The sequence below is a fragment of the Podarcis erhardii genome (assembly GCF_964252035.2).
Source record: "Podarcis erhardii genome assembly, chromosome: 3".
Taxonomy (NCBI): Eukaryota; Metazoa; Chordata; class Lepidosauria; order Squamata; family Lacertidae; genus Podarcis; species Podarcis erhardii.
Window position 1 is genome coordinate 79,393,605 of NC_138507.1, and position 27,629 is coordinate 79,421,233.

Sequence of the window (27,629 nt, forward strand, 5' to 3'; positions counted from 1 at the left end):
TTTTTGCACCACTGTGGCCCACTTGTCTCACTGTGGACAAGGAGTACACGTGGGGTGGGTGGAGAAGGATGCTGCTAATAATGCAGAAGAGGGGTTTAAGGGGAGAAGAAGCATGCGTGGGGTGGGTGGGGAAGGATGCTGCTAATAATGAAGAAGAGGGGTATAAGGGGAGAAGGCTCCTCTCCTCTCCCGCTTTGCTCCTTTAAAGAAGCAGGCTCTCTGTCCCTCTCTCCTCCCCACTCAGCGGCTCTTCTCCCGCTTTGCTGTTTCAAAGCGAAGCACGGAGGAGGGAAGGAAGGGGAACCATGGATCCTCTGCTCACGACTGCAGCAGATCCCCCCCTGCCATCCGTAGGCATTCCCTCCATAACACGCACAGACATTTCCCCTTACTTTCTATGAGGAAAAAAGTGAGTGTTATGGTGCAAAAAATACGGTAAATACCTGAGTGTACTCTTTCATGAAACCCTCTCTTGGAAGTGTCATATGGAGGCATTGAAAGTCAAAGCACCCAAAACTTTAGGGGCACACTTGAAGTTCTATTATAATAAAGGAGGGCAGCTGATTGAACCTGCTCTAAATATATTTGGTAGTAAAGTGCTTTATCAAATGCTCCATGGTGTTGAAATCTGGGGCTCTGATTTCAACTCCATGAAAGTTTGGGAAACATTGCAAAATATTTTTTCGGAAGCTATACCCTTTGCCATCAGGAATATTAGCAGCTCTTCATACAGAATCCACCTGGTCAACAGTTAAAGCAAGAGCGGACTGTGCTCAGTTAGAATATATTTTTTAAAATTGCTGCTATGCCTATTGAGCATTTTCCTGAGCTGTGCTACATGGAATTGGGTGATAACCAACTCTGGAAATCAGCTTGTCAATATGTTTTAGAGTATTATTATTTTCCAGAACTGAGCTCTGCTTTGACCTTGAATAAGTGTCAACTAAGGGATTGGATCTTCTGAATAGAACCCAGAAGGGACCGATACCTAATTAGAAACACCACGTTTCCCCCTTGCTATCCATTCTTTTTTTTATAATATATTTATTAAGATTTTAGAAAAACAAATGAGTTACAAAATAGATGTCAACAAATAAAAAAAATAAAAGATACAAAATAGAAAAAACAAACAGTTAAAAAGAAGTCCATCTTGTCATGGCTTATACTTCGTTTACTTGTTTCCCTGACCCTCTCACACCTCCCTTTTCTGTATGCCAATTCACATATTTAGTTCAGCAAATCCTTCCCCTCTTTGTTTTATTCTTAATCCAATATCTTAATATACTGTAATTTTATATTTTCATCTATTATCAACCTAATTTTGCGAATTCATTCTAACTTTATTGCTAGAACCTGTCCGTTTCAATCCAACATCATTTTAACTTTCATTAATTTTACAATATTTCTGCAAATAGTCTTTAAATTTTTTCCAATCTTCTTCCACCAACTCTTCTCCCTGGTCTCGGATTCTGCCAGTCATCTCCGCCAGTTCCATATAGTCCATTACTTTCATCTGCCATTCTTCCAGGGTGGGTAGATCTTGTGTCTTTCAGTACTTTGCGATGAGTATTCTTGCTGCTGTTGTGGCGTACATAAAGAAAGTTCTAGCCTTTTTTGGCGCCAATTGGCCGACCATGCCCAGGAGAAAGGCCTCTGGTTTCTTCAGGAAGGTATACTTAAATACCTTTTTCATTTCATTGTATATCATTTCCCAGAAAGCCTTAATCCTTGGACACGTCCACCAAAGGTGAACCCTTGCTATCCATTCTTGAGAACAGAGCACCTCACTAGATTCCTTAAGAAATAGCTTTATTGAGCTGCGTTTCCAAGTGATGCCCACTGCCATCTTGGATGGCTGCTACAACAAGGTCCCATACGCAAACAGACTTTGTATTTGTGATCAACCCCAGGTAGAAGACATCACTCATTATCTCTTAAAAGATAAAGGTAAAGGTACCCCTGACCAGTGGCGTAGCGTGGGTTGTCAGCACCCGGGGCAAGGCAAGTAATTTGCGCCCCCTAACCCGTGGATTTGCGCCCCCTAACCCGTGGATTTGCCCTAACCCCAGATGTTGCGCCCGGTGCGGCCGGCCCCCCCTGCACCCCCCACGCTACGCCACTGCCCCTGACTGTTAGGTCCAGTCGCGGATGACTCTGGGGTTGTGCGCTCATCTCTCTCTGTAAGCTGAGGGAGCCGGCGTTTGTCTGCAAACAGCTTCCGGGTCATGTGGCCAGCATGGAGAACCAGAGCAGTGCATGGAAATGCCGTTTACCTTCCCGCCATAGCAGTACCTATTTATCTACTTGCACTTGATGTGCTTTCGAACTGCTAGGTGGGCAGGAGCTGGCACCGAACAACGGGAGCTCACCCTATTGCGGGGGTTCAAACTGCCGACCTTCTGATCGGCAAGCCCTAGGCTCTGTGGTTTAGACCACAGCTCCACCTGCATCCTACCATTATCTCTTAGCCTCCCTCTTATACAGAGATCCAAGAGATCGATTTCTGAAGCCTTTTTCACATGAGCAAGCAGACACGCACTGGCAGAAATGGTTTGGCTTCTTTTGAGTGGCACTAATAACTTTGTAACACAGAGAGTGGCCCTCTATGCACTAGCGGGGGGTATGGGGTAGGTCAGAAAAATGGAGTTAGGTAAAATCACTATAAATTTTGATTTTAGAAATTTAATCTCAAATCAAGCTGGATTTGAGTTTGTTGGTGTCTCTGTAACTTCCCTCTCTTACACCATGGATGTTGCCAAATTGGATTTTAAAAAGGTAAAATAATATTAGAATTGGAGCTGGCCGAGATGCATAAGGGAAACTGTTTTAATGATCAATAACTTGGCAAAGTCTTTTTTATATTATGGATTTTTATATCAAGGATGCATGTTCTGTATTATTTTATTAATACTATCGCCTAATGCAGGTTTGTCATGGCTGTTGGCTAGAACAGTAGAATCATAGAATCATAGAATCATAGAATCATAGAGTTGGAAGAGACCACAAGGGCCATCGAGTCCAACCCCCTGCCAAGCAGGAAACACCATCAGAGCACTCCTGACATATGGTTGTCAAGCCTCTGCTTAAAGACCTCCAAAGAAGGAGACTCCACCACACTCCTTGGCAGCAAATTCCACTGTCGAACAGCTCTTACTGTCAGGAAGTTCTTCCTAATGTTTAGGTGGAATCTTTTTTCTTGTAGTTTGGAACCATTGCTCCGTGTCCGCTTCTCTGGAGCAGCAGAAAACAACCTTTCTCCCTCCTCTATGTGACATCCTTTTATATATTTGAACATGGCTATCATATCACCCCTTAACCTCCTCTTCTCCAGGCTAAACATGCTCAGCTCCCTTAGCCGTTCCTCATAAGGCATCGTTTCCAGGCCTTTGACCATTTTGGTTGCCCTCCTCTGGACACGTTCCAGTTTGTCAGTGTCCTTCTTGAACTGTGGTGCCCAGAACTGGACACAGTACTCCAGGTGAGGTCTGACCAGAGCAGAATACAGTGGCGCTATTACTTCCCTTGATCTAGATGCTATACTCCTATTGATGCAGCCCAGAATTGCATTGGCTTTTTTAGCTGCCGCGTCACACTGTTGGCTCATGTCAAGTTTGTGGTCAACCAAGACTCCTAGATCCTTTTCACATGTACTGCTCTCAAGCCAGGTGTCACCCATCTTGTATTTGTGCCTCTCATTTTTTTTGCCCAAGTGCAATACTTTACATTTCTCCCTGTTAAAATTCATCTTGTTTGTTTGGGCCCAGTTCTCTAATCTGTCAAGGTCGTTTTGAAGTGTGATCCTGTCCTCTGGGGTGTTAGCCACCCCTCCCAGTTTGGTGTCATCTGCAAATTTGATCAGGATGCCCTTGAGTCCATCATCCAAGTCGTTGATAAAGATGTTGAATAAGACCGGCCCCAAGACAGAACCCTGTGGCACCCCACTAGTCACTCTTCTCCAGGATGAAGAGGAACCATTGATGAGCACCCTTTGGGTTCGGTCAGTCAGCCAGTTACAAATCCACTGAGTGGTAGCATAGTCAAGACCGCATTTTACCAGCTTCTTTACAAGAATATCATGGGGCACCTTGTCAAATGCCTTGCTGAAATCAAGGTAGGCTACATCCACTGCATTCCCTTCATCTACCAGGCTTGTAATTCTGTCAAAAAACGAGATCAGGTTAGTCTGACATGACTTATTTTTCAGAAATCCATGCTGACTATTGGTGATCACAGCATTCCTTTCTAGGTGCTCACAGACTGTTTGCTTAATGATCTGCTCCAGAATCTTCCCTGGTATTGATGTCAGACTGACTGGGCGGTAATTATTTGGGTCCTCTCTTTTCCCCTTTTTGAAAATAGGGACAACATTTGCCCTCCTCCAGTCTGCCGGGACTTCGCCTGTTCTCCAGGAATTCTCAAAGATGACTGCCAGTGGTTCTGAGATCACATCTGCCAGTTCTTTTAATACTCTTGGATGCAGTTCATCTGGCCCTGGAGACTTGAATACATCTAAACTAGCCAAGTATTCTTGTACTATCTCCTTAGTTATTCTGGGCTGTGTTTCCTCTGCTGAATCATTTGCTCCAAATTCTTCAGTAATCTTATGAACTTGTAATTTAGGTAATGAGCCCTGTCTTCTTGACTAAGGAAATTAAGGGCTCCTGTATGAAAAGGGGGCCTTACACATTGGTTGTGTTATGACTGTCTTTGAAAGTCCCATCTAATACATAGGAGGAGGAACATACCAGCCTAGCCATCTTCAGTTGCTCTATTTGATCCTATCCTGCACGACAAAGCTTTCATCATACCTTAAGGGTAAAAGACTGTATGCTTATTGGGAGGGCTGGGGAGAGGCAAGAAGGTTTCAACAAGATCAGTGCAGTGCAAACACACTAGCAGAGCCTGTCCAAAAGACAGTTCCAGTTCCAGGAATTGGCTAGATTGGTAAAAGAAAAGTTTTATATGCGTTGTATATGCAATATAACACTGTGACACCAAATGGCGCTGTGGAGTCCCATCTTTCTATACCTGATTTCCCTTTATGAGTTTGCAAAGTGTTTAACTGAATAGCTTCTTTGACGTGTCTTGATCCAGCCACAGATACAGATAAAGAAATGCTTATGGGCTTTCTGCTAGTTGGACAACCCTGCTTTTAAGTTTAACATGTTCTAGATCAGGCATCCCCAAACTCGGCCCTCCAGATGTTTTGGGACTACAATTCCTATCGTCCCTGACCACTGGTCCTGTTAGCTAGGGATGATGAGACTTGTAGTCCCAAAACAGCTGGGGGGGCTGAGTTGGGGGATTCCTGTTCTAGATGATCCACTTGGTCCTCTATGATACTGTGATTGTTGAACATCTAAGAATTTGAAGATCCAAATGTATCTTTATTCTGCAGTGCTCAACACTTTTACTTTGAGAACACTGACTTTGCAGATTTATAGTGCTGGTTTCTTTATTCAGTTTGGTGTGTGCTTCTTACTGTAATTATATTTTTGTGTTCTGGATGCTCTGAAATGATATATTCATAGATGATAGTATGACGGCTGGTTGCTTCTTGATCTTTTCAAAGGTATGGATGGAATTCAGTGTTGTATTCTTCTGATCCTTTCATCAGTCAGACAAGCAAGGTTCATCCTTGCTTGTTAGGTGAAAAAATCCTGTGTGCTGTTCAAAGGGTTTTCCCAAGACGCCGGGACCAATTGCAAGAGCACAGGTGATTCACAGGAAGGAGGAGAGAGAGGAAAGCCGCACTACACAAGCTGAAGTCCTTGTGTATGACTTTTGCCGATGGGATTTAATAGTTCAATCCCACCCCACATTTTATCTTATGGCACATTCCTCTTCCTTTTAAGGTGAGATATATATAATCTATGAAAACTGGTAGGAATTTTTAGATGGAACCGCATAATGAGGCTTTCCAGTCAGGAGTGCTGACTTAGCCCCATGACCGTGGGTGCCCATGACCGTGGGTGCCATGCAATGTGCATCACCCTGGCACCAAAAATTGTGGGTGCCCAGCACCTTCATGGGGAATTTTGTGGGTGCTCCCAGGGCTCCAGAGAGTTGGCACCCTGTTTCCAGTTGCCATGCTGTTGATCCCCTGCTGATCTAGATGTTGCTGTTTGTTTTTGATGATCAGTGCTTGCCCTTTCTTGCCACAGAGTCGCCTTGCAAACAATGGATTTTTTCAGGCATTTAAAATCGTAATGTTTTTTCCACCCACCCAGAGCTCCTAAGGCAGGAAATCATCTGACTCCAAACTGAAAATGGCATTGCTGAGTATGCTCATGAATGCCGTTTTCAGCTAAAAGCCGTACTTGTGCATGTCTGTAGATATTAGAAGGATTCTTATTTTTCCATTTTGCAGCAACATTGAACTTTGTGATTATTAAAAGTTGTGGAATTCACTCCTATAAGTGCCCTCTCCCAATATATTTGTATCTTAGAAACTTCTACTTACAATTAATATAGGCATCTACCACTTTTGCAGTAATACTGGTTCATAAATGAAATTTGTTGAGGTGTTAGATAGCATCTTAAAAACAAACTCCTCAATATTCAATGATGTGGATTTGGCAGGTGTCGAATACCATTCTATTTCAGGCTGTAGATATCCATTTCATATTTTGAAATAAAATGGATTATTTCCCCAAGGGTAAGAACCACAAAGTTTATATACCATAGAAATAGCATGCTATGATCCCCAGCAATTACTGCACCCCAAGTATACATGGGGCTGGTTCATCACATTAGGAACAAACGAAGCTGCCTCGTATTATTATCCAGTATTCTTGATATTTTAGGCAAGCCATGCCTTGGAAATTTAAATTATCAGATTATTTGTCACTTCATTGACAGGCAAAGGATAAGATGGCACACCATCCCATTGTATATACTGAAACTGTCCAGACTAACAGTTCATACCTTCCAAGTGCCCCATTTTAAGCGAGACAGCCATGATTTCTTTGAAGGCGCCCTGGGCTTTACCTTCATCCCAGGATGCCCGCTGGATTTCATGAAGCCTGTGGATGAGGGCTGTGGAGGCATGAGAGTTCCTTCCCTTCCCCACCATCATGGTGCCCTTCTTCTCTAATTCAACTCCCATCATCCCCCAGGAGAGGGGCCTGAACACGCATGTGAAATGGAGGGGCCTCAGCCACAAATGGCCTGACGCGGCTTATGTGTGCAAGAGGGGCGCCTTGCTGTTGGCACTGAGATGCCCACACAGGATGTCCCTGTGCGGCTGCCATAGTGTGTGTGCTCAAAGGAGGCCTCAGGTTGCCATGGCAGCAGTGACAGTTTCCCCCCAGCTCCGCTATATGCCTCTGAGGGGCAGTTTGAGAGTTGTTGCTCCTAACTCACCCTAGCACCACTGCAGGCCATTGAGGACAAGTTTTACCTTGATAGCAAGTTTGTCACAGACCAGAACTGAGTTGTGAGTGGGGAAAAGGGAGCTGCTTGTGGGGTGAACACACACAGTGTTCAACAATATTTTGAAACATTTTGTCATGCAATGTGTACAATTAACATGGGATGCATTCGCTGCTACAGGATGGTGGTGGTGGTCATAGGCAATAGGAATAAGTACACTTATGGAGAAAAAGAAGCGTATAAATATTTGAGTCATGATGCAGAGGCAAAATCTCGAGTTTAGAGGCAGTCTTAATGTCAGGTGCTGTGGGGAAAATAGCAGGGGAATGTGGGCATGCCCTGCTTCTTGGGCTTCCAAAGAAGAAGCATTTCAGCAGGAAAAAGGATTCTGGATTAGGTGGAACCAACTTGCACTGATCTATCAGCAGACTAGGAATTCATGTGTCTGGGAGAGGGAAGCAGACTTAATATTGCGATCTGCAAAAATATTTTTTTCTGGGGATGGGGGGGGGGTAGCACACCAAAAGGGCTCAGCCCCTAGGAGATGGCGCCCCTGGTGGAATGCCCTCTAGAGTGAGGTGTGTCTGTCAGGATTAATCTAAAAGCATGCCTGATTGTCTGGGCTTTTGCTGAAAGGAACTGTTCTTGGCAACTTGGAGATCACTGCTTAAGATAACGGTTTTAACTGTTTTTGCACTTTTAAAAAATGTTTTATCATTGCTACCCTGGGCTTCTCAGGAGGAAGGGTGGGATATAAATTGAAGTAGTAGCAGAAGCAGTGTCTGCTACCTGATGTGGTTGCCTTACTCTATCACAGGACTGGTCCTGATGTATCGCCTTTTCTTCTGAATCCAGTGTTTTCTAAAATGCTTTAACAGAAGTATAGTGTCCAGATCAATTTAAGAAGGATGTTGACAAGCTGGAACATGTGTAGGGGAGGGCAACCAAGATGATCACGGGTCTGGAAACTAAGCCTTATGAGGAACGGTTGAAGGAGCTGGGTGTGTTTAGCCCGGACAAGAGGGGACTGAGAGGAGATAGGATAGCCATCTTCAAATATCTTAAGGGCTGTCACATGAAAGAGGGAGCATGCTTGTTTTCTCCTGCCCTAGAGGGTAGGACTCAAACCAATGGCTTTAAGTTGCAAGAAAGGAGATTCTGACTAAACATTTGGAAAAACATTCTGACAGTAAGAACTGTTCAGGAGTGTAACAGACTCCCACAAGAGGTGGTGGACTCTCCTTCCTTGGAGGTTTTTAAACAGAGGTTGGCTGGCCATCTGTCATGGATGCTTTAGCTAAGATTCCGGCATTGCAGCGGGTTGGACTAGATGACCCTTGAGGTCCCTTCCAACTCTAAGATTCTATGATTCTATGAAATATGTGTTGAAGTAGTGCAGCTGCTCCCCCTGCAGTAGTTTTGCTGGAGAATAATCAAAATAGAGCTAATTTACGCAGCAATTATTGACATAATTTTTAGTTGATTAGAAGAAAGCAAACTTGAAGCATTAATAGCAATCTCTCCTCCTTATATCCTGTAATTTATGTTCAGTGTAGCCTCTGTGTAGTTTTCTGTTTTCCCCAGCTAATTCAGTACTGCTGACTAAGGCTCCTTCTAACATCCTTATAACCAGTTTGGGCAGGTCTGTGTGAATTGATCTCAGTGCTATTTCTATCGCATGTTAACCCTTTCAGGGCAGACTGCTTTACCTTTGGATCTTTCTTCCCAAACCTGTGCGTGGCATTGTGAAGAGGCACCGGCATTGCATTGAGTTGCAATGACTTTGCTGCTTATATGCGCTGTAAGACTTCAATAGCTACTCATTTATTCATGAGATGAGTCTGTCTTCGTCAGTAAAGATACAAACAAGATAATGACACTCCCTGAATTCGGCTTGGAGGTCATGTACACTTGTTCCTGGCAGTAAGTACCATGTGAGCTTAACTGTTAACAATGCAGCAACTGAATTTTTATCGATGGCTAGGTGAGAATCAACTATTTTGTAAGCTGGCATGGAAATATATTTGATGGATAACTGAGGCTGTTTGATTAGATGTAATGAAAAGAAATATGGTACTATTCCTGATTCAGATCTGGAACGGTACCTTCGGCTTCTGCAGGCAAGTAGCTTGCCTCACCCATGTAGGATACCTCTGCAGTTTTAAAGAGCCAGCCAGAATTGCTGTGTAAGAGTATATGTACACATGCATCCTTATTTTGTTGATAGGTATATATATATATATATATACCTGGCAGATAGGTTGTAAAGCTACCATGCCTTTTTTAAAAAAATCATCTGGTTTGTTTCATTAGTGGGCAGATTATTAACTGGGGAAAACTGGACACTTCTTACATATCCAATAATTTGTCTATGGTAAGAGAAGGGCTTGTCTTCCTGGACTGCAAAAGACATATGCTGAGTAAAATTTGTATTTAGCAAATAAGATGAAAGCACAGTGGGACCAACAATATAGAAAACTTTACTGCCTTGTGCACTTTTCAAACAAGCTGGTTTGCCATAAGAATTCTTATTGTTAATATTGCAGTCAGTACTGTTATACTAAGATTTGGTGTCTTTATTTATTCTCAACCTTCCACAGCCATGCAAACTGTTTTGTTTTAGAAAGTTTAGTGTGTGGTGTAAAAATACGTAAACCTGTAGTCTGTAGATATATATGTGCAAATGCTCCTCTTCATTTTAGAGTGCAAGGAGATTAGAGATGGTAGACTCGTTGAACCTCTAAAACCAGGTTTATAAAATCCCCCAATTTAAATTTAGCTAGACCTTGCTTGAATTTCATTCACTCTTCATTTACAATTGAACATATAATTTTTTGTAAGAGGGTTTTCTCTGAAAACTGAATTCTATTATTTTATGACTGAGGATACTGTTGGTGTCGAAAGTGCACTGTTATTCAATAGTTTGCTTCATTTATCCCTGTATCATTTCGCTAACAATATAACTCAACATTGCTAAATGCAGCCACCTGCATTAAATCCCACTGCACTTTAGAACACTAGAGACAAAATTGTCTAAAGCAGCATTCCACCCCTTCCCCTGTTGATGGTGCTAATAACACTAGAGTTAAACGTTTTCCTTGTAATAACCCTATGAGGCAAATCACCATTACTCTTATTTTATCCAAGGGAAAACTGAAGCTGAGATAGTGAAAGGCACAGGGCTAACCTGGTTGCCCAAGTTGACATTTAATTCAGCTATATACCCATCATGGAGGGACGTGGGTGGCGCTGTGGATTAAACCACAGAGCCTAGGACTTGCCGATCAGAAGGTCGGTGGTTCGAATCCCCGCGACGGGGTGAGTTCCCGTTGCTCGGTCCCTGCTCCTGCCAACCTAGCAGTTTGAAAGCACATCAAAGTGCAAGTAGATAAATAGGTACCGCTCTAGCAGGAAGGTAAACGACGTTTCCGTGCACCGCTCTGGTTCGCCAGAAGTGGCTTAGTCGTGCTGGCCACATGACCCAGAAGCTGTCTGCGGACAAACGCCAGCTCCCTCGGCCAATAAAGCGAGATGAGCGCCGCAACCCCAGAGTCTGTCAAGACTGGACCTAATGGTCAGGGGTCCCTTTACCCATCATGGTATGCTGTCATTAAATGTTTCTAATTTTCAGTTGGTTATAAGTCAAGCTGTCTGTCCCTGTCTTTTTAATTTCCACACACAAAGGGTCACCACCCCCAACTTGCTTGACCACCATTACAAATAAATTATGGTAGTTACTGGTCTTGGCAATGCCAGGTATTTGATATGGGGCATTAAGTAAAGCTTGTGTGGTCTGTCTTACTCATGAGGAAGTGCCATAGCTCAGTGGTAGAGTATCTGCTTTGCATGCAGAAGGTCTCAGGTTCAATCTCCAGCATCTCCAGTACTCTCTCTGAAACACTAGAGACCCAATGTCAGTCAGAGTATGTAGTATTGAGATAGACATGTCATTGGTCTGACTTAAGGACTCAACTACATTGGTAAAGAAAAAACGCTTTATATGCGTTATAATGCTCTAACACCGTATGGCGCTGTGGAGTCCCGTCTTTCGCCAATGGGATTTCCCTTTTTGAAGTTTGCAGCCCGTTTAACTGAATCGCTTTTTTGATGGGTCTAGTTCCAGCCTTAGTTTAATTAAGCTTCCTTGATTCATATGGTTTTTCCTTTCAAAACGTGTATTTCGCCCTGTCATCTGTTCATCAATCATAATAGCATGCAGAAACATTTATAATACGATTTTTGTGATGTTTGTCTTATTTTTTAGTTGTTTTGTTAATAGTGTTACATAGATGGTAATTGTTTTATTTGGGATTTGGGATTTTTCCCACCCAGAAAAAAATCTCTTATTGGGTCAAAGGCCAAATTATTGCTAAATTATTGCTGAGATTTCAGGGTGCACTGCCTCTATCCTTTTCTTTTAAACATCAATAAATAACCTCTTTATTACACAGCACATCCTTGTACCACAGGCTCACAAAATGTTTAAATTCCTTTAAGGGGTCTGTTTTGGAATGCATTTTAGGATTATCTGGAGATACCTAGTTCAGAAGTATTGCCCTGAAATATTTGTACTTGGACAAATATAGCTATGGGTTTTCTATTGCTTCTAACTCTGAACCAAGAATTTCAGGTATACCTTTAAAAAAACCCCAATAACTGAAAATTCCATGAGATCAAAGAAAGTACTGATGCAGCACTGGGTAACTAAGTAGGCATTGGAGGCAATATCTTTGGAACTTGAAGAGATGTAATATTTATTTTTATTTTGTAAATAATTACAGCAAGATCAGCTTTATACTTGGGCTGCAGTCAACCAACCCACACACTCATCAGATTACATTGAAGGAAGATTTCCAAGGAGAATTCCATCAGTGTGGCCCCCTCCAAAGCCTCCAGATGAAGGACAGAGAGTGAAACATGCAGAAACAGGTAAGGCCTGAAAGTGCAAATAGAATGTATTACTTAACTTGGAATCATTGGTTTAGATCCAGAAACATGGTAGCTGTAAAAATTTAGTAGTGGTGCTTTCCCATAAACCTGTGCAAGAGCTAACAAAAGTGTGATGTGCAACGCCTTACGGTAGCACACGTTTCAAGTAATAGTTGGAAGAGACCACACAAGATTTTATGCACTCATGTGAATTTCAGTTTTGTTTAGTTTTTCATGCAAGGATCTTGTACTATGTCAGAAAAAGCTCTTCTGTGCACAGAAGAGGGCTTCCATTCATGGAAGCCTTGCACCTTCGTATCCAATCTAATAAATAAATAAATGATTTTTTTTTATTTTAAAGCTGAGTTTTATTCTGTGACAGGAGTGTACATTCAGAAAAGATTTTGATGAAATGATGAAAAATGGCATTTTGTTTTATCGAACTACAGGTCTGTAACATGAGATGACATGAGCCACTGTGACTCTCTAGTAGTTTCTCCCTTCTCAAAGTCTCAGCATGAGTTTAGTCTTAAAACTCTCCAAAACCCAAATTTTCACTCAATAAGTACGCCTGTATCTGGGGAAGAAGACGGGAAGAAGAAGGTTCAGTATTCAAGTTAGAAAAAAAGGAGATTCCAACTAAACATCAAGAAGAACTTTCTGAGAATAAGAGCTGTTCAACAGTGGAACAGACTCCCACAAGAGGTGGTGGGCTCTCCTTCCTTGGAGGTTTTTAAGCAGCAGTTGGATGGCCATCTGTAATGTATGATCTAGTTGAGATTCCTTCTTGCAGGCAGTTAGACTAGATGACTGTCAGAGTCCCTTCTAACCAAGCTTCTCTTGGTATCCGTTAACAATTTTTCATTAGAGATTTTATTTCATATATTTCTAGCCCATATTTTATTCAATGTATTTCTAATCCAAATTCTCAAGGTGGCTAGCAAACACTGAAAGCTGCAAAAAGGGGAAAATCCAGTATATCTTTTTACAAATAACATCAAAAATTATTTCCAATTGTTACATTTGAAGCTCCAAGAGAATAGATGATTTCTCAGTGTCCATGGGATTTATTCTGCTTTCTGAACACCAGGCAGGAGGTGCATAATCATTCTGTCATCTACTTTAGCGTTGTGAAGTACCAATGACAACAAATGACAGGGCTTCTTCTCAGGTAGCAGCTACCAACCATCTAGTAGATGAGATTGCCATAGATGCTACCACTGCAGCTGCTGCCTCCTCCTTTATTTTTGTCTCCATGTCAAAATGGAGCAGAACCAGTAACCAAGCAAGGTGTTGTAGCACATGATGTGCATGGGCAGGCAGACATCTAATGGCTGTCTAGGCAAAGTGCTTACCTTCGCATCCCAACATTTCCCAGGTGGCAGTGCACCAATGTGAATGCACTGAAGTATGAGTTCCAAATATAGTATGGAAAAAGTAAAGCTGTTTTCAAACAGTTCTTGGAGAAAGGTTGTATCTGAATTAAGGGTATGCCTATTGTTGATCATGCCGCTCCACAATTAGCACTGAATGGAATGTTATTTCCCTTTTTTTAATAAATATTTTAATTGATTTTCCAATATCATTCCAATAACAGCTTCATTATAACAATGCCACTTTTATCCAATTAATACAATTATCAAAGCCAATTATTTATATACCAAATTATACAATTTAGTTTAAGTGGCCTCCTCACGTGCTAGATTTGATGGCCTCCTCTTTGTTTTTTTGTTTTCTGCATTCCAAAATCTTAATAATTTCAATTATCGCACTGAATGGGATTTTCTAACTGAATCCCTGGATCCAAACCCTAAAAGCTATCCAATATCTGTTGGATATACTTATGTACAATTTCCCCACAAGGCTATGAGCAGAAATGATATTAAATCAGCAGCCTGTGTGGTGTCATGTATTGATTTTTAGCAGGTCACCCAAATACTTTGGCTCTTGATTGTACTGCACATTTAAAACACAGATGAAACAATTTGGTATTGGCTTTTATTGTCCAAACTGATGTGAGTTAATGAAATTGCTCCTAAGTGAAAGTAATTTTGTGAACGGTTTTTTACATGCATGCTAATAGAAGATGAACGAGGTAAGTAATGGGCTATATAATGAATTTATATAATGAATTTAACAGGAAAGTTATGCTGTATGTAAATGAGAATAAATGAAATATGATAACAAGTCAGATAATCATTGTAACCTATTCAAAAATATCAGTCCTGGGGGTGGAATCCAGCTGGTGTTGCTCTGCTAGCAGAGGGCATTTCTCATTAGAACAAGGAAGGAGGCAATTTCTCTCCCAAACAGCCCCCTTCAGATCTGCTCAAAACTTATTTTGGGAGAGATGGAAGGTTGCAGTAACAAATGCCTCCCTTCGTTTTCTGCTAATGGATGCTTTCCATCATCAGAGCAAAACAAGCTGGATTCCACCCAGAAATGCTAATGGAAAATTAAACATCTTAATGCAAAATATTACTATACAGAGGTTTCTTACTTCCTTGTTCTACTGTTTCCTGCTTTGTTGTTCCACTACTTGTTTTTCAAGGCATGTTTCTAAAGTGTATACAAAGGTACATTTGTATGTACATTTTGCCACTGGGATTATATCTTAAGTTTATAAGGTTTCCATTTCAACAGTAGCAATTTGATTTTGTATCAGTAAAAATACTTTAATTGCAAGCATGTATGTGCAAGTGCATTAAAGGAGAGAAGCTGTTGCTCAAGTTTAGATGATGTGCATGCTTGCGATAGAAACTTCTGTCAGCTCTGTGAGCTTTCACTTCACCCACCTCCAGCCATTGTCAGAGCTTTTGTGATGTCACAGATGACAGATGATTTTAGTAAAAAGAGGTCCTATTAAAATCCATGGGACATATTTCTAAGTAATGCAATCTGATCATGGTATAAAATTATACTAAGCAGGAGAGATTTCAAGCATCTTTAATATAGCTGTATCCTGCCTGTTGGCTGCTGTATCACAAATGCCAATTGCATTCTGTATCCTGGGAAACCAATTAGTATTCACCCTTTCAACCAAAGCAGTGGCACTTTAAACAGCTTTTGAAAAAGTAAACTGGCCTGACCTATGTGAAATATAAAAATCAGAAAGTATAAAGCATGCAAAATATTATTTAATAATCCAATGTGAAAACATCTGCTTAGGTGAGGAAAAACAGATGGAAATAGGATAGCAAGATTTTACAAAGACTTAGGAGAGACTGCTGACCTAAGAATCAACAATAAATCATAGAGAAACAAAGGTACTCCTACTTATTGCCAAAATTCACATGGCCCAAGTGTTTGGTGTGGGGACATTATACTTGAGTCCAGAAGTCCTGGGCTACAAGCCCATCAATGGCAGTTGCTTTGGAAAAATGGAAGCAGATGGGGTATTTTTACCCAAGCATTTGAGGGGTGAGTCTCTCCTGAATTACTGACATTGTCACAGTTTGCGTGGCAAATCCCCTCCCCCCATGTGAAATGAAGACACCGGACACATTATTTAAGGTTAATGGGCATAAAAGGCCACAACTTTATTGATTACAGGAATTGAAAGGTATTGGCCTTAGGCATTGGCTTCTATCGACTACCCACAAGCCGTGGGAGTCCTGTTGAAGTACACCAACCAGGATCCCACGGGTGTTACCGCTCGGAGGCGTGCCAGAGGCCCTTACCTCCCTAGGTTTCGGACAAGGCAACGCCCCCCAGAGTCCTCTACCGGACTACCCTTTTCCTTGGGGGAAGGTGATGGCGCTTCCTTCCCCCCTTCATTTGCATAACAATTACCCTTGCCAATAGACCAGGGAGAAGAACACAGGGAAGGAAATACAAACCGGTCAGCTGGAATGGGGCAAAGAGGGCGGTCCCCGGGCACACCTGGACTTAAATGGGCTAGGCCACGCCTCCCCCACCCGCCGATTGGCGGGCAGGGTCGCAGGCACGCCCGGGGATTCCCTTGTTCTCGCGGGGGCAGAAGGCCAGCCCCCACGTGTGTGGGAGGGGGTGGCCCGCAACCCCCTCTCCTCTCAAGTTCGGAAATGGCTTTGCTGCAATGCATTGTTTTAGATGCAATAATGAATTTTGATTTAGATGTGGATTGCGTTTTTGCATTGTCTTTATTTAGTAGTGGGATTAAAGTCTGATGATGATGATCAACTCTAGTTCTTCGATGGTGAAAATGTCACATGTGAAACTGCCTTATTCTGAGTCAAACCACTGGTTTATCTAGAACTGTGTGGGCACCAGCTCTTCAGGGCAACAGGCAGAGGTGTTTCTCAGTTCTGCTACCTGATTTTTTTTTTTTAAAAAAAAAGTTGGCTCACACCCAAGATCTTCTTGCTGCATAGCATGTACTCTACCACTGGGGCATAGCCCCCTTCAGTTGTGGCATATAGCTGTTATAAAAAGTTCTCCATAGCACCTTTGGTCACATGGAGAGATAGTCACCTGTAGTCTCCAGCTATGTTGTCAAATACCTGCAGTTCCAATCAGGACAGCAGGGTAGTCTGGTACTACTTGACTCACCAGACAAAAGGCCACAGGTGTCAAGCTGGCCACACAGCGCTGCCATGCAAAGGTTTTAAACAAACCACCACTTGTTACATTGCTGTGCCCTTCCACCCAGAGACAGACACAAATGGAGGAATACACTCCTCAAACAATAAAATTGTATGCTTCTGATATACAATTTCTACTTTAAACTGCAGTGGGATAAAATCTGGATTTTCAGATAGTTTTCAAGTTTGTTTGTTGTTGCTCAAGATGCATATTATTGATAGTAGTAACAGTAACAACAACAGCAACAGCAACAATTTGTCTACCACCCTTCATATGAAGATCCTAGGGCAGTTCACAACAGGGAGCCACGTTTTAGACATTCCCTCCCCCCCCAAAAAAAAGATTGCCCAGGATTTTAACTGATTTTATATCTACTGCTTTTTGTATTTTTACTGTTGCTACGATAATTGCTTTTGTTTTTGATGTTTCTGGTCTGTTTTATATTTGCTTTGTGGTTCTCTTTTATAGGCCATCTTGAAAATCTAGATTAATAAAATTACTTATTTTTCACCCCATAGGACGCACCTTTTCCCCTCCAAAAATGAAGGGGAAATGTGTGTGCGTCCTATGGGAAGAATGCAGGCTTTCGCTGAAGCCTGGAGAGCGAGAGGCGTCGGTGCGCAACGACCCCTCTCGCTCTCCAGGCTTCAGGAAGCTATCCACAAGCCTTGGGAGCCCACAGGAGTTCCCAAGGCTTGCAGATAGCAGCCTGTTCTGGGGGCTGGGGTCGGGGGAAGCTTGGGCTTCCCCCGCCCCAGCCCTGCGCCTGGGGGGGGGGAATAATTTTTTTTCTTTATTCCCCCCCCCCAAAAAAAATAACTAGGTGCACCCTATGGGGCAAAAAATACAGTATATTTTTTAAAAAACCCAGAAAAATACAAAATGAGAATGCAAAATACATAATAAAACAAAACAATTTGATTTGATTTTGACTTGTTTCTAGGAGGTAATTTAATTATTGTTTGATTTTATATATACTAATGTTATAATGTTATATATCTGATGCTATATATGTTGTTATATGATGTTATATATCTGATGCTAGCCACCCTGAGCCCCTGAGGGTGGGATATAAATAAATGTTTATTATTATTATTATTATTATTATTATTATTATTAACAAAGCAATTATGCCCTTACACAAAGACATTAAAAAAGCTATAGAATGTTAATCACCTGAATGACTGGTTGAAGAGATATTTTTGACTGGTGCCTAAAGATAGGTAATGAAGGTACTAGGCGAGCCTCCCTGGGAAGAGCATTTCACAAGTTAGAGTATAGTTGCTTCTAACAGTGAAAGTAACTCTGAATATTTACTTTCCCGTCTAGGAAGTGAAACTGCCACTGTGGCAAGAGAGACAGAACATACAGAAGATGTTCGAAAGGTACAGGTAAGTTCTTGGTAGGAGAATAAACCTGTGGTTTGAACCTAATGACAAATAAGATCATGCTATGAATTAATCTTAACTCTTGTCCAATTCACATATGTGCATCCTTCACAGATGAAAACTTTAGGTTATTGAGCCCTTGATGACTCTCAGCTGTATGTGTGAGCTGACTCAGTTAGAAATACGTATTGTATTTGAGGAGATGTGAAGTGATATGAAAATGGTGATGATCTGACACCCCAAGAAGTAGAATGTAAGACAGAAGTGGTACAGTGGTGCCCCGCAAGACGAATGCCTCACAAGACGAAAAACTCGCTAGACGAAAGGGTTTTCCGTTTTTCGAGGTGCTTCGCAAGACGAATTTCCCTATGGGCTTGCTTTGCAAGACGAAAACGTCTTGCGAGTTTGCTTCCTTTTTCTTTCTTTCTTTTTTTAAAAATATATTTATTGCTTCCTTTTTCTTAAAGCCGTTAATACCCGGGGAATCCGCGCTCCGCAAGACGAAAAAATCACAAGACGAAGCAACTCGCGGAACAAATTAATTTTGTCTTGCGAGGCACCACTGTACATTGCTCCTCTGTTCATTTTCAACGAATCTCAGTGGTGCTCAGAAAGTGATGCTTTTCTTGCATATTCTATATTGCCAGCAGTGCTGTGGAAAATATATAACATATCTCTGCCAATCCACTCTAGGACTCTCCGGCACCAAAACAACCAAAAAAACCACAATGCCCATCCTAATCTGGTCATTCTTAAATGGATATATGTGGTCATCTTATTGCAGGCTTTGAAATTACCCCCTGGCCCAGCAACTCCACAGTTTTCAGTCGCTGCAACCATAGCCTCTGATGGTACCTACTGGCAATCTGAAACATTTGTTAGTGATATTGCATGACATCATCCATCCCAACCCCAAGCAGGGTACATTTTTTCTCTCACTAGACGTGAGCATCTTTCTCAAGCATGAAAGTGAGAAAGTGTTCTTTGTGCCATACACTTAGCTGCAAACTCTAAAAAGAGACACCTGACTCTTCCTTCTTACTGCTCTTCCTTCAGGAACTGTTTTTGCTTAAGAGATTTCAGTAGGAGGTCATCTATGTGTGGGACAGGTACAGAGCCAGAATAGTTTCACTATAGCCTCCCCTAGCTCCATGGAGCAACTCCTAACCCAGGTAATATATAGACAGGTCACTAGCCTGCAGCCTCAGCCTTATACAGACATGCATACAATCTCAAAATGCACAGCTCACATCAGGGCCACACAGTGAGGGGGGAGCCGGACACATTTGCTCCAGGCCTCAGAGAGCTAAGCTGGTTGAGGAGGCCTGCCAGACTTACACTGTCATGCCAAGACAGTGCCTCCCAGCTGACTAAATGGGCAAAATGTCTGTGCCTGTCCTTATGCACTGCAAGCCTTCAATAGTAAAATCGGGACTAATGAGTACTAACATGTAGTGTCAGATCAGAGTAGGCAGTGGTGTCGCGGTGGCATGTCTCATGGACAAGACTCCCGCCCTGGGTCTCAGATAAGCTCTGCATAGACCTGGCTCACATGCATACTGTTGTAACACTTATCAGCCAGCTGAAAAAGCTTGTGTCTTTATTTGTGTCTTGAAAGTACAAATAGTATGCATTCAAACTGTTAAGTGTGGCTTGCTGCTGCGATCCATTTTCTGTTTGTGTGTGCTCCCTGTACATGCAGTGAGGTATTTTCTGTGTATGGTCAGAGAGACGTTCTGTCTTGTCCTTTTCAGTTCAATCTGCTGTAAGTTATAGGAAGAATTTGGTAATCATCATCATCAACAACAACAACAACAACAACAACAGTAATAATTTATTTGTACCCCACCCATCTGACTTGGTTGCCCCAGGCACTCTGGGCAGCTTCCAACATATATAAGAACATTAAAAAGTATCTTGTTCCTACTGCTGTCCTATTATAGTACCAACATTGTACACTAACTTATTCAGGAGATGACATGCCTGCTTCTCCATTGTACATTTAGAATTACCTAACTAGATGTGATGCTAAATGGGGCACATGGAGATCAAATTGGAAGGGAGGGGAATTTATTTAGGACCACAGCATGTGAGGAAGGCTTTTAAACCATTTTCTCACCTGACACAGGCCCAATGAAAATTTCCCTTAAGCTGTAAGGGGAAGGTAGGGGAGAGCTCCCATAAGCAGCAAAGAAAGCTTTCTTTACAGGTGTTGCATGCCACCCCAATCTCTGAGTGGTGTGAGATTCCAGGTGTTCCACGCACATTAACCATGGTTTGTGTTTCCCTTTGGAAATGAGGCAAAGCAGAGACTGTGGTGTCTTTATGATATGGGTCATTTACACATACAGTGGTACTTCCTGTTGCGGACTGGATCTGTTCCGGAGGTCCAGCCAGATCCCAAGGTTTTCACAACCAGAGGACCGCTTCTGTGCACGGCAAAACCCGGTAAAATACCTACGGGTTTGCCGCTTTCACAACCCGAATTTTACGTTACCTGAGGGTAACGTAAGCCAAGGTGCTACTATATATACAACCTGAACCTACGATGAAGGGGTTCACAGCATTGACACCCCAAGAGGGTCTTGTTTCTCCCATAGCTGCAGCCTTGGATGCAAACAGAAATCAACCATCTCTCCAGCTTTTCTGCCTTTAACAGCCTGCAACCTTTTTCCCCCTATGTTTCCCCACCATAGCAAACTATAAATGTTTCAAACTCTGCCTTTGTCTTCTAACTAACTCTGAGTTGAGGGAGGGGCCCCTCCCATTTGCTGCCTGTCACAAAGCCCCCTCTCTTTGGCTTCCCTAATAGCTCATCATCTTCTGTCTGTTCTCCTAATGGTCCATCACCACAGGCAATTTGCTTATCAGGAAACTGACCTGGCTTATATTTTAACATTTGCAGAATCAAGGGGTTCAGTGTCTGGTACCCAGAAACTCATAACAGGATGGTGGTGTCTGAAACACTTAATACAGTGGTACCTTGGGTTAAGAACTTAGTTCGTTCTGGAGGTCTGTTCTTAACCTGAAACTGTTCTTAACCTGAGGTACCACTTTAGCTAATGGGGCTTCCTGCTGCCGCCGCTCTGCCACTGCACGATTTCTGTTCTCATCCTGAAGTAAAGTTCTTAACCCGAGGTACTAAAAAGACAAAGTCCAGCAACTGGAGGAACGTGTGGCTACGCTCCAAAGAATTAGAGAGCTGGAGCTCTTCTTGGAAGCAACAGAGCACACCTTCTCCACCAAGGAGGAGACAGGGGACTCCCCTGAGAAGGAGGCTAGTTCACCAACACAGGAGCCAGATATATGGAGAAACGTGACTCAAAGAAGTAGGAAGCCCAGGGTTCGCTCTGATTGTTTAGAAATACACAAACACTTTGAGGTCCTCTCCCCTAGCATGGAAGACGAAGAGCAGACTCTATTTGAGGATCTCTCCCTCATTACAGTCGATCAGGTATATGAAGACGAGAAGCAAAGTCAGTCCTCAGGGAATGTGCAGGCGACCTTGGAATGGACAGACCACGGAAGAACCCCGACCAAACCTAAGAGGAGGCGTGTAGTGGTGATAGGGGATTCCCTACTGAGGGGAACAGAAGCAGTGATCTGTGGGCCTGACAAGATGTCTCGGGAAGTGTGCTGTCTCCCCGGGGCTAAGATCCAAGATGTAACTGAACGACTGCAAGGAATCATAAAACCCACTGACAAATACCCCTTCCTCTTGGTTCATGTGGGAACCAATGACACTGCAAGCAATAGCCTCCAGAAGATCAAAAGAGACTATGAGGCTCTGGGCAGGAAATTGAAGCAATTAAATGCACAAATTGTCATCTCATCTGTCCTCCCAGTTGAACGACGTGGCCCAGGGAGAGAGGGAAAAATAGTGGAAGTGAACAGCTGGCTTCGCAAATGGTGTAAACAGGAACGGTTTGGATTCTTAGATCACAGACTGCAGTTTCTTGAAGATGGACTTCTGGCAAGCGATGGGCTGCACCTCACAACGGTTGGGAGGAATGTTTTTGCCAAAAATCTCAGAAACCTCATCAGGAGGGCTTTAAACTGACTAATGTGGGGGAGGGAGACAGTGCTCCTGAAGGTAGGAGTCTATCAATTGATGAAGATGATCATCCAAATGTCATAGACCAAATGGAGCAAACAGCACGCAGACCTAGTGGTGGGAGGAAAAAATCCTTAAATAAGAGACACGGGGGAATGATTAATGGACTTCAATGTCTGTACACTAATGCGCAAAGCATGGGTAATAAACAAGATGAGCTTGAGCTCTTGGTACAGCAGACTAAATATGACATAATAGGCATCACTGAAACCTGGTGGGATAAGTCCCGCGACTGGAATGTAATAATGGAGGGATACAATCTATTTCAGAGAAACAGACCAGACAAGAAAGGAGGAGGAGTGGCGTTATATGTCAGGGATGTGTATACCTGTGAAGAGATCCAAGATTTAGAACCTCAAAGCCAAAGTGAGAGCATTTGGGTCAAAATTAAGGGAGAGAAGAATAACAAGGACTTCATTGTGGGAGTTTACTATAGATCCCCAAGCCAAACGGAGGACATAGATGATGCCTTCCTGGAACAGATGGCCAAGCATGCAAAAGGAAGGGAGATAGTAGTAATGGGGGACTTCAATTTCCCGGATATTTGCTGGATGTCAAACTCAGCCAAGAGCATAAGGTCAAACAGATTCCTCACTGGCCTTGCAGACAACTTTGTTGTCCAGAAAGTGGGAGAAGCAACAAGAGGAACAGCCATTTTAGATCTGGTCCTAACCAATGTTGATGACCTGGTTAGTGGGGTAGAAGTGGAAGGATCATTAGGCGCGAGTGATCATGCTCTTCTGAAGTTTACTATACAGCGGAAAGGAGCAGCCAAGCATACTAGGACTCAATTTCTTGACTTTAAGAAAGCCGACTTCATAAAACTTAGGGAAGTGCTGGGTGAGATCCCATGGACAGTAATACTAAAAGGAAAGGGAGTTCATGATGGCTGGGAGTTTGTTAAGAGGGAGATAGTAAAAGCACAACTTCAGGCAATACCAATGAGACGGAAACATGGAAGGTGCCTAAAGAAGCCAGGGTGGCTATCTAAAGAACTTTTAACTGAGTTAAGATTAAAAAAGGATGTGTACAAAAAATGGAAAAGGGGGGAAACCACCAAAGAGGAATTCGAACAAATAGCCAGCACGTGTAGACACAAAGTCAGAAAAGCTAAAGCACAGAATGAACTCAGGCTTGCTAGAGAGGTTAAAAGCAACAAAAAAGGCTTTTATGGGTATGTTCATAGCAAAAGGAAGAACAAAGAAACAGTGGGGTCACTCAGAGGAGAAGATGGTGAAATGCAAACAGGGGACACAGAAAGGGCTGAACTCCTCAATGCCTTCTTTGCCTCAGTCTTCTCCGATAAAGAAAACAATGCCCGACCTGAAGAATTTGGAGCAAATGATTCAGCAGAGGAAACACAGCCCAGAATAACTAAGGAGATAGTACAAGAATACTTGGCTAGTTTAGATGTATTCAAGTCTCCAGGGCCAGATGAACTGCATCCAAGAGTATTAAAAGAACTGGCAGATGTGATCTCAGAACCACTGGCAGTCATCTTTGAGAATTCCTGGAGAACAGGCAAAGTCCCGGCAGACTGGAGGAGGGCAAATGTTGTCCCTATTTTCAAAAAGGGGAAAAGAGAGGACCCAAATAATTACCGCCCAGTCAGTCTAACATCAATACCAGGGAAGATTCTGGAGCAGATCATTAAGCAAACAGTCTGTGAGCACCTAGAAAGGAATACTGTGATCACCAATAGTCAGCATGGATTTCTGAAAAATAAGTCATGTCAGACTAACCTGATCTCGTTTTTTGACAGAATTACAAGCCTGGTAGATGAAGGGAACGCAGTGGATGTAGCCTACCTTGATTTCAGCAAGGCATTTGACAAGGTGCCCCATGATATTCTTGTAAAGAAGCTGGTAAAATGCGGACTTGACTATGCTACCACTCAGTGGATTTGTAACTGGCTGACTGACCGAACCCAAAGGGTGCTCATCAATGGTTCCTCTTCATCCTGGAGAAGAGTGACTAGTGGGGTGCCACAGGGTTCTGTATTGGGCCCGGTCTTATTCAACATCTTTATCAATGACTTGGATGATGGACTCAAGGGCATCCTGATCAAATTTGCAGATGACACCAAACTGGGAGGGGTGGCTAACACCCCAGAGGACAGGATCACACTTCAAAACGACCTTGACAGATTAGAGAACTGGGCCAAAACAAACAAGATGAATTTTAACAGGGAGAAATGTAAAGTATTGCACTTGGGCAAAAAAAATGAGAGGCACAAATACAAGATGGGTGACACCTGGCTTGAGAGCAGTACATGTGAAAAGGATCTAGGAGTCTTGGTTGACCACAAACTTGACATGAGCCAACAGTGTGACGCGGCAGCTAAAAAAGCCAATGCAATTCTGGGCTGCATCAATAGGAGCATTGCATCTAGATCAAGGGAAGTAATAGTGCCACTGTATTCTGCTCTGGTCAGACCTCACCTGGAGTACTGTGTCCAGTTCTGGGCACCACAGTTCAAGAAGGACACTGACAAACTGGAACGTGTCCAGAGGAGGGCAACCAAAATGGTCAAAGGCCTGGAAACGATGCCTTATGAAGAACGGCTAAGGGAGCTGGGCATGTTTAGCCTGGAGAAGAGGAGTTTAAGGGGTGATATGATAGCCATGTTCAAATATATGAAAGGATGTCACATAGAGGAGGGAGAAAGGTTGTTTTCTGCTGCTCCAGAGAAGCGGACACGGAGCAATGGTTCCAAACTACAAGAAAGAAGATTTCACCTAAACATTAGGAAGAACTTCCTGACAGTAAGAGCTGTTCGACAGTGGAATTTGCTGCCAAGGAGTGTGGTGGAGTCTCCTTCTTTGGAGGTCTTTAAGCAGAGGCTTGACAACCGTATGTCAGGAGTGCTCTGATGGTGTTTCCTGCTTGGCAGGGGGTTGGACTCGATGGCCCTTGTGGTCTCTTCCAACTCTATGATTCTATGATTCTATTCTATGATTCTACTATTTTTGAGTTAGCGGAGTCTGTAACCTGAAGCATCAGTAACCCGGGGTACCACTGTACAGGGGAGTCTGGCACCCACAGACTCATAACACAGCACTAATAGCTGGGTGTGGTGGTTCATAATTACTGCAGGGGGGAGAAAGGGTTCAGACCCCTCCCTGTGTAACTTGATCCTGATGAAAATCTGCCCCTCCCCTGCAGCAGTTCTTAATGATAAAAGAAGCAAGTAAACAAATACAAGTTCAAGTGACACATTTAGCATCGTATTTTTGTTTGGCTTTAAACCAGCTCATAACCTCATTTGAAACTTCATCATTTGGAATTTTTAGGGAGTGGGGAGTGGGGAACCAATTTACTCTGGAAGTTTCTCTGAATCCCATGACCGGAACACACTGTACAGTATTCACTTATTGGTGTAGATTTGCTTTATCCATAAGGGAAAGCATGCTATTTTCTTATCTTGGTTAGTCTCACAATAACCCTGTTAGGTTACAAATGTGGAATAGAGACTGAGACTGTGGCTTGGCTGATGAATGTGCTGACAGCAGCTCTGGACACTGAAAAAACCTGGGGTAGAGGAAGTGCAAGTGAGTTGTATCTTCTTTTCTTTTGCTTTTTTTGGATGTTTAAAACCAAGGGTGTACACTTTTCAACTTTCCAGGGCAGTTCTGGGCCAAAATTCTGAAAGGTGGGAGTGTACCCTTGAAAATTAGGTCAGATATTTCACTCAGAAAATTTCTACACAATAGGTACATGTGTTATATACATGAATGCAGTTTGAAAAACACCACTATAACTATTCATTTCCATACCTCCAAGATGAGCGTGCAGAAGAGGCTGATTTAGGTTACTTCCACCAACCTTTAAAACCCTACCCTGCTCCCTTCTGCCTCACTGTGCTTCCCAAATTTTATGCTCTTCTCTGAAGCTGAGACAGTGCATCTTTCTCCTTACAGGGAACAGTGCATGAGCTCACCTTGGATAGTTGAAGAAAATGGCAGCAGAAGAACTGCAGCTCACTTGTTCTTACCCTACCATGTTAATTTTGAATGTCTGAAGCTGCTATGAGTCCTTAGTTCTTCTGGCATCTGCAGGTCGTGGGTGGCGCTGTGGGTTAAACCACAGAGCCTAGGACTTGCCGATCAGAAGGTCGGCAGTTCGAATCCCCACGACGGGGTGAGCGCCCGTTGCTCGGTCCCTGCTCCTGCCAACCTAGCAGTTCAAAAGCACCTCAAAGTGCAAGTAGATAAATAGGTACCGCTCCAGCGGGAAGGTAAACGGCATTTCCGTGCGCTGCTCTGGTTCGCCAGAAGCGGCTTAGTCATGCTGGCCACATGACCCGGAAGCTGTACGCCGGCTCCCTCGGCCAGTAAAGCGAGATGAGCGCTGCAACCCCAGAGTCGGCCACGACTGGACCTAATGGTCAGGGGTCCTTTTACCTTTACAGTGATCCTGCAGTATACAAATCATACTGTGTTTTCGTTATAGCTGTCTGGCTTCATTTTACATTATATTATTCTAGTTTTCAGCTTGCTTTTTAAAATGATTGCCCCATCCCAACCCAAGTAATCTTTATATATCAAGTTCTTGCTGTATTCTAGTTTCAGAAACTGTCCCATCATGGCCGAGTTCATAAATACCATTTTGGTTACAGATATGAAATTCCTCCACAAGCCAAATACTTGTCATAAAAAAAGAAGTTATGAATCTGCCATAAAGCTTCCAAATATATATTGTTCTTCTCAGATTATAGGCCCTGTTGGAACCCATGGTACCTTCTTTGGATTTGGCAGTTTTTAGACACTGAAGACAGATTTATCCTGTATGATTTATTTATGTATTTTCCAGGAATATGAAAATAAAATGTTGACTTTAGAAATCTCTAGTGAGCAAGGCTTTTTGGAATATAATGTTAAAAGCTTTCTGCTCCATCAGAAGCCTTTAAGCAGGGCCTCTCTTATTTTATATTTTTGTACAGCACCTAAGAATTGAAGGCACAATACAAAGATTTATATTTTGGCTGCAATACTGTGCACAGTTGAGTTCCCACTGTGTTTGAATATATTTTGAAGTGTCATTGTGCAGGGCGCAAGCTTTTAAACTAGATTTTAAGAGCACTTCTAAAAATATTATTTTACTGTTTATCATGAAAACATAAATTATCTCTTTAATGCTGCAGTATGAGAAAAAAATCCATCTTACATTTAATAATAATAATCTTAACAGACTATTATTTCTTTTTAATATAATTGAAATTTGTACTAAGCAGCATCTCCAAAGGCAAATAGTAGCACTGG

The 27,629-nt window shown here is 42.6% G+C and overlaps 1 protein-coding gene and 1 long non-coding RNA gene across 2 annotated transcripts in view; one reads left to right on the forward strand and one right to left on the reverse strand.

Moving 5' to 3' along the window:
* Positions 1 to 7,436, reverse strand: part of LOC309338892 — a 92,632-nt gene extending 85,196 nt beyond the window's left edge. The window contains exon 1 of the long non-coding RNA XR_014155093.1: positions 6,991 to 7,436. This is a non-coding gene — a long non-coding RNA (uncharacterized lncRNA). The remainder of the gene's footprint in view (positions 1 to 6,990) is intronic.
* Positions 1 to 27,629, forward strand: part of FMN2 (formin 2) — a 158,069-nt gene that overhangs the window by 20,647 nt on the left and 109,793 nt on the right. The window contains exons 3-4 of the mRNA XM_081856331.1: positions 12,156 to 12,303; positions 18,196 to 18,257. Coding sequence (XP_081712457.1) covers positions 12,156 to 12,303; positions 18,196 to 18,257 — 210 coding nt within the window. The remainder of the gene's footprint in view (positions 1 to 12,155; positions 12,304 to 18,195; positions 18,258 to 27,629) is intronic.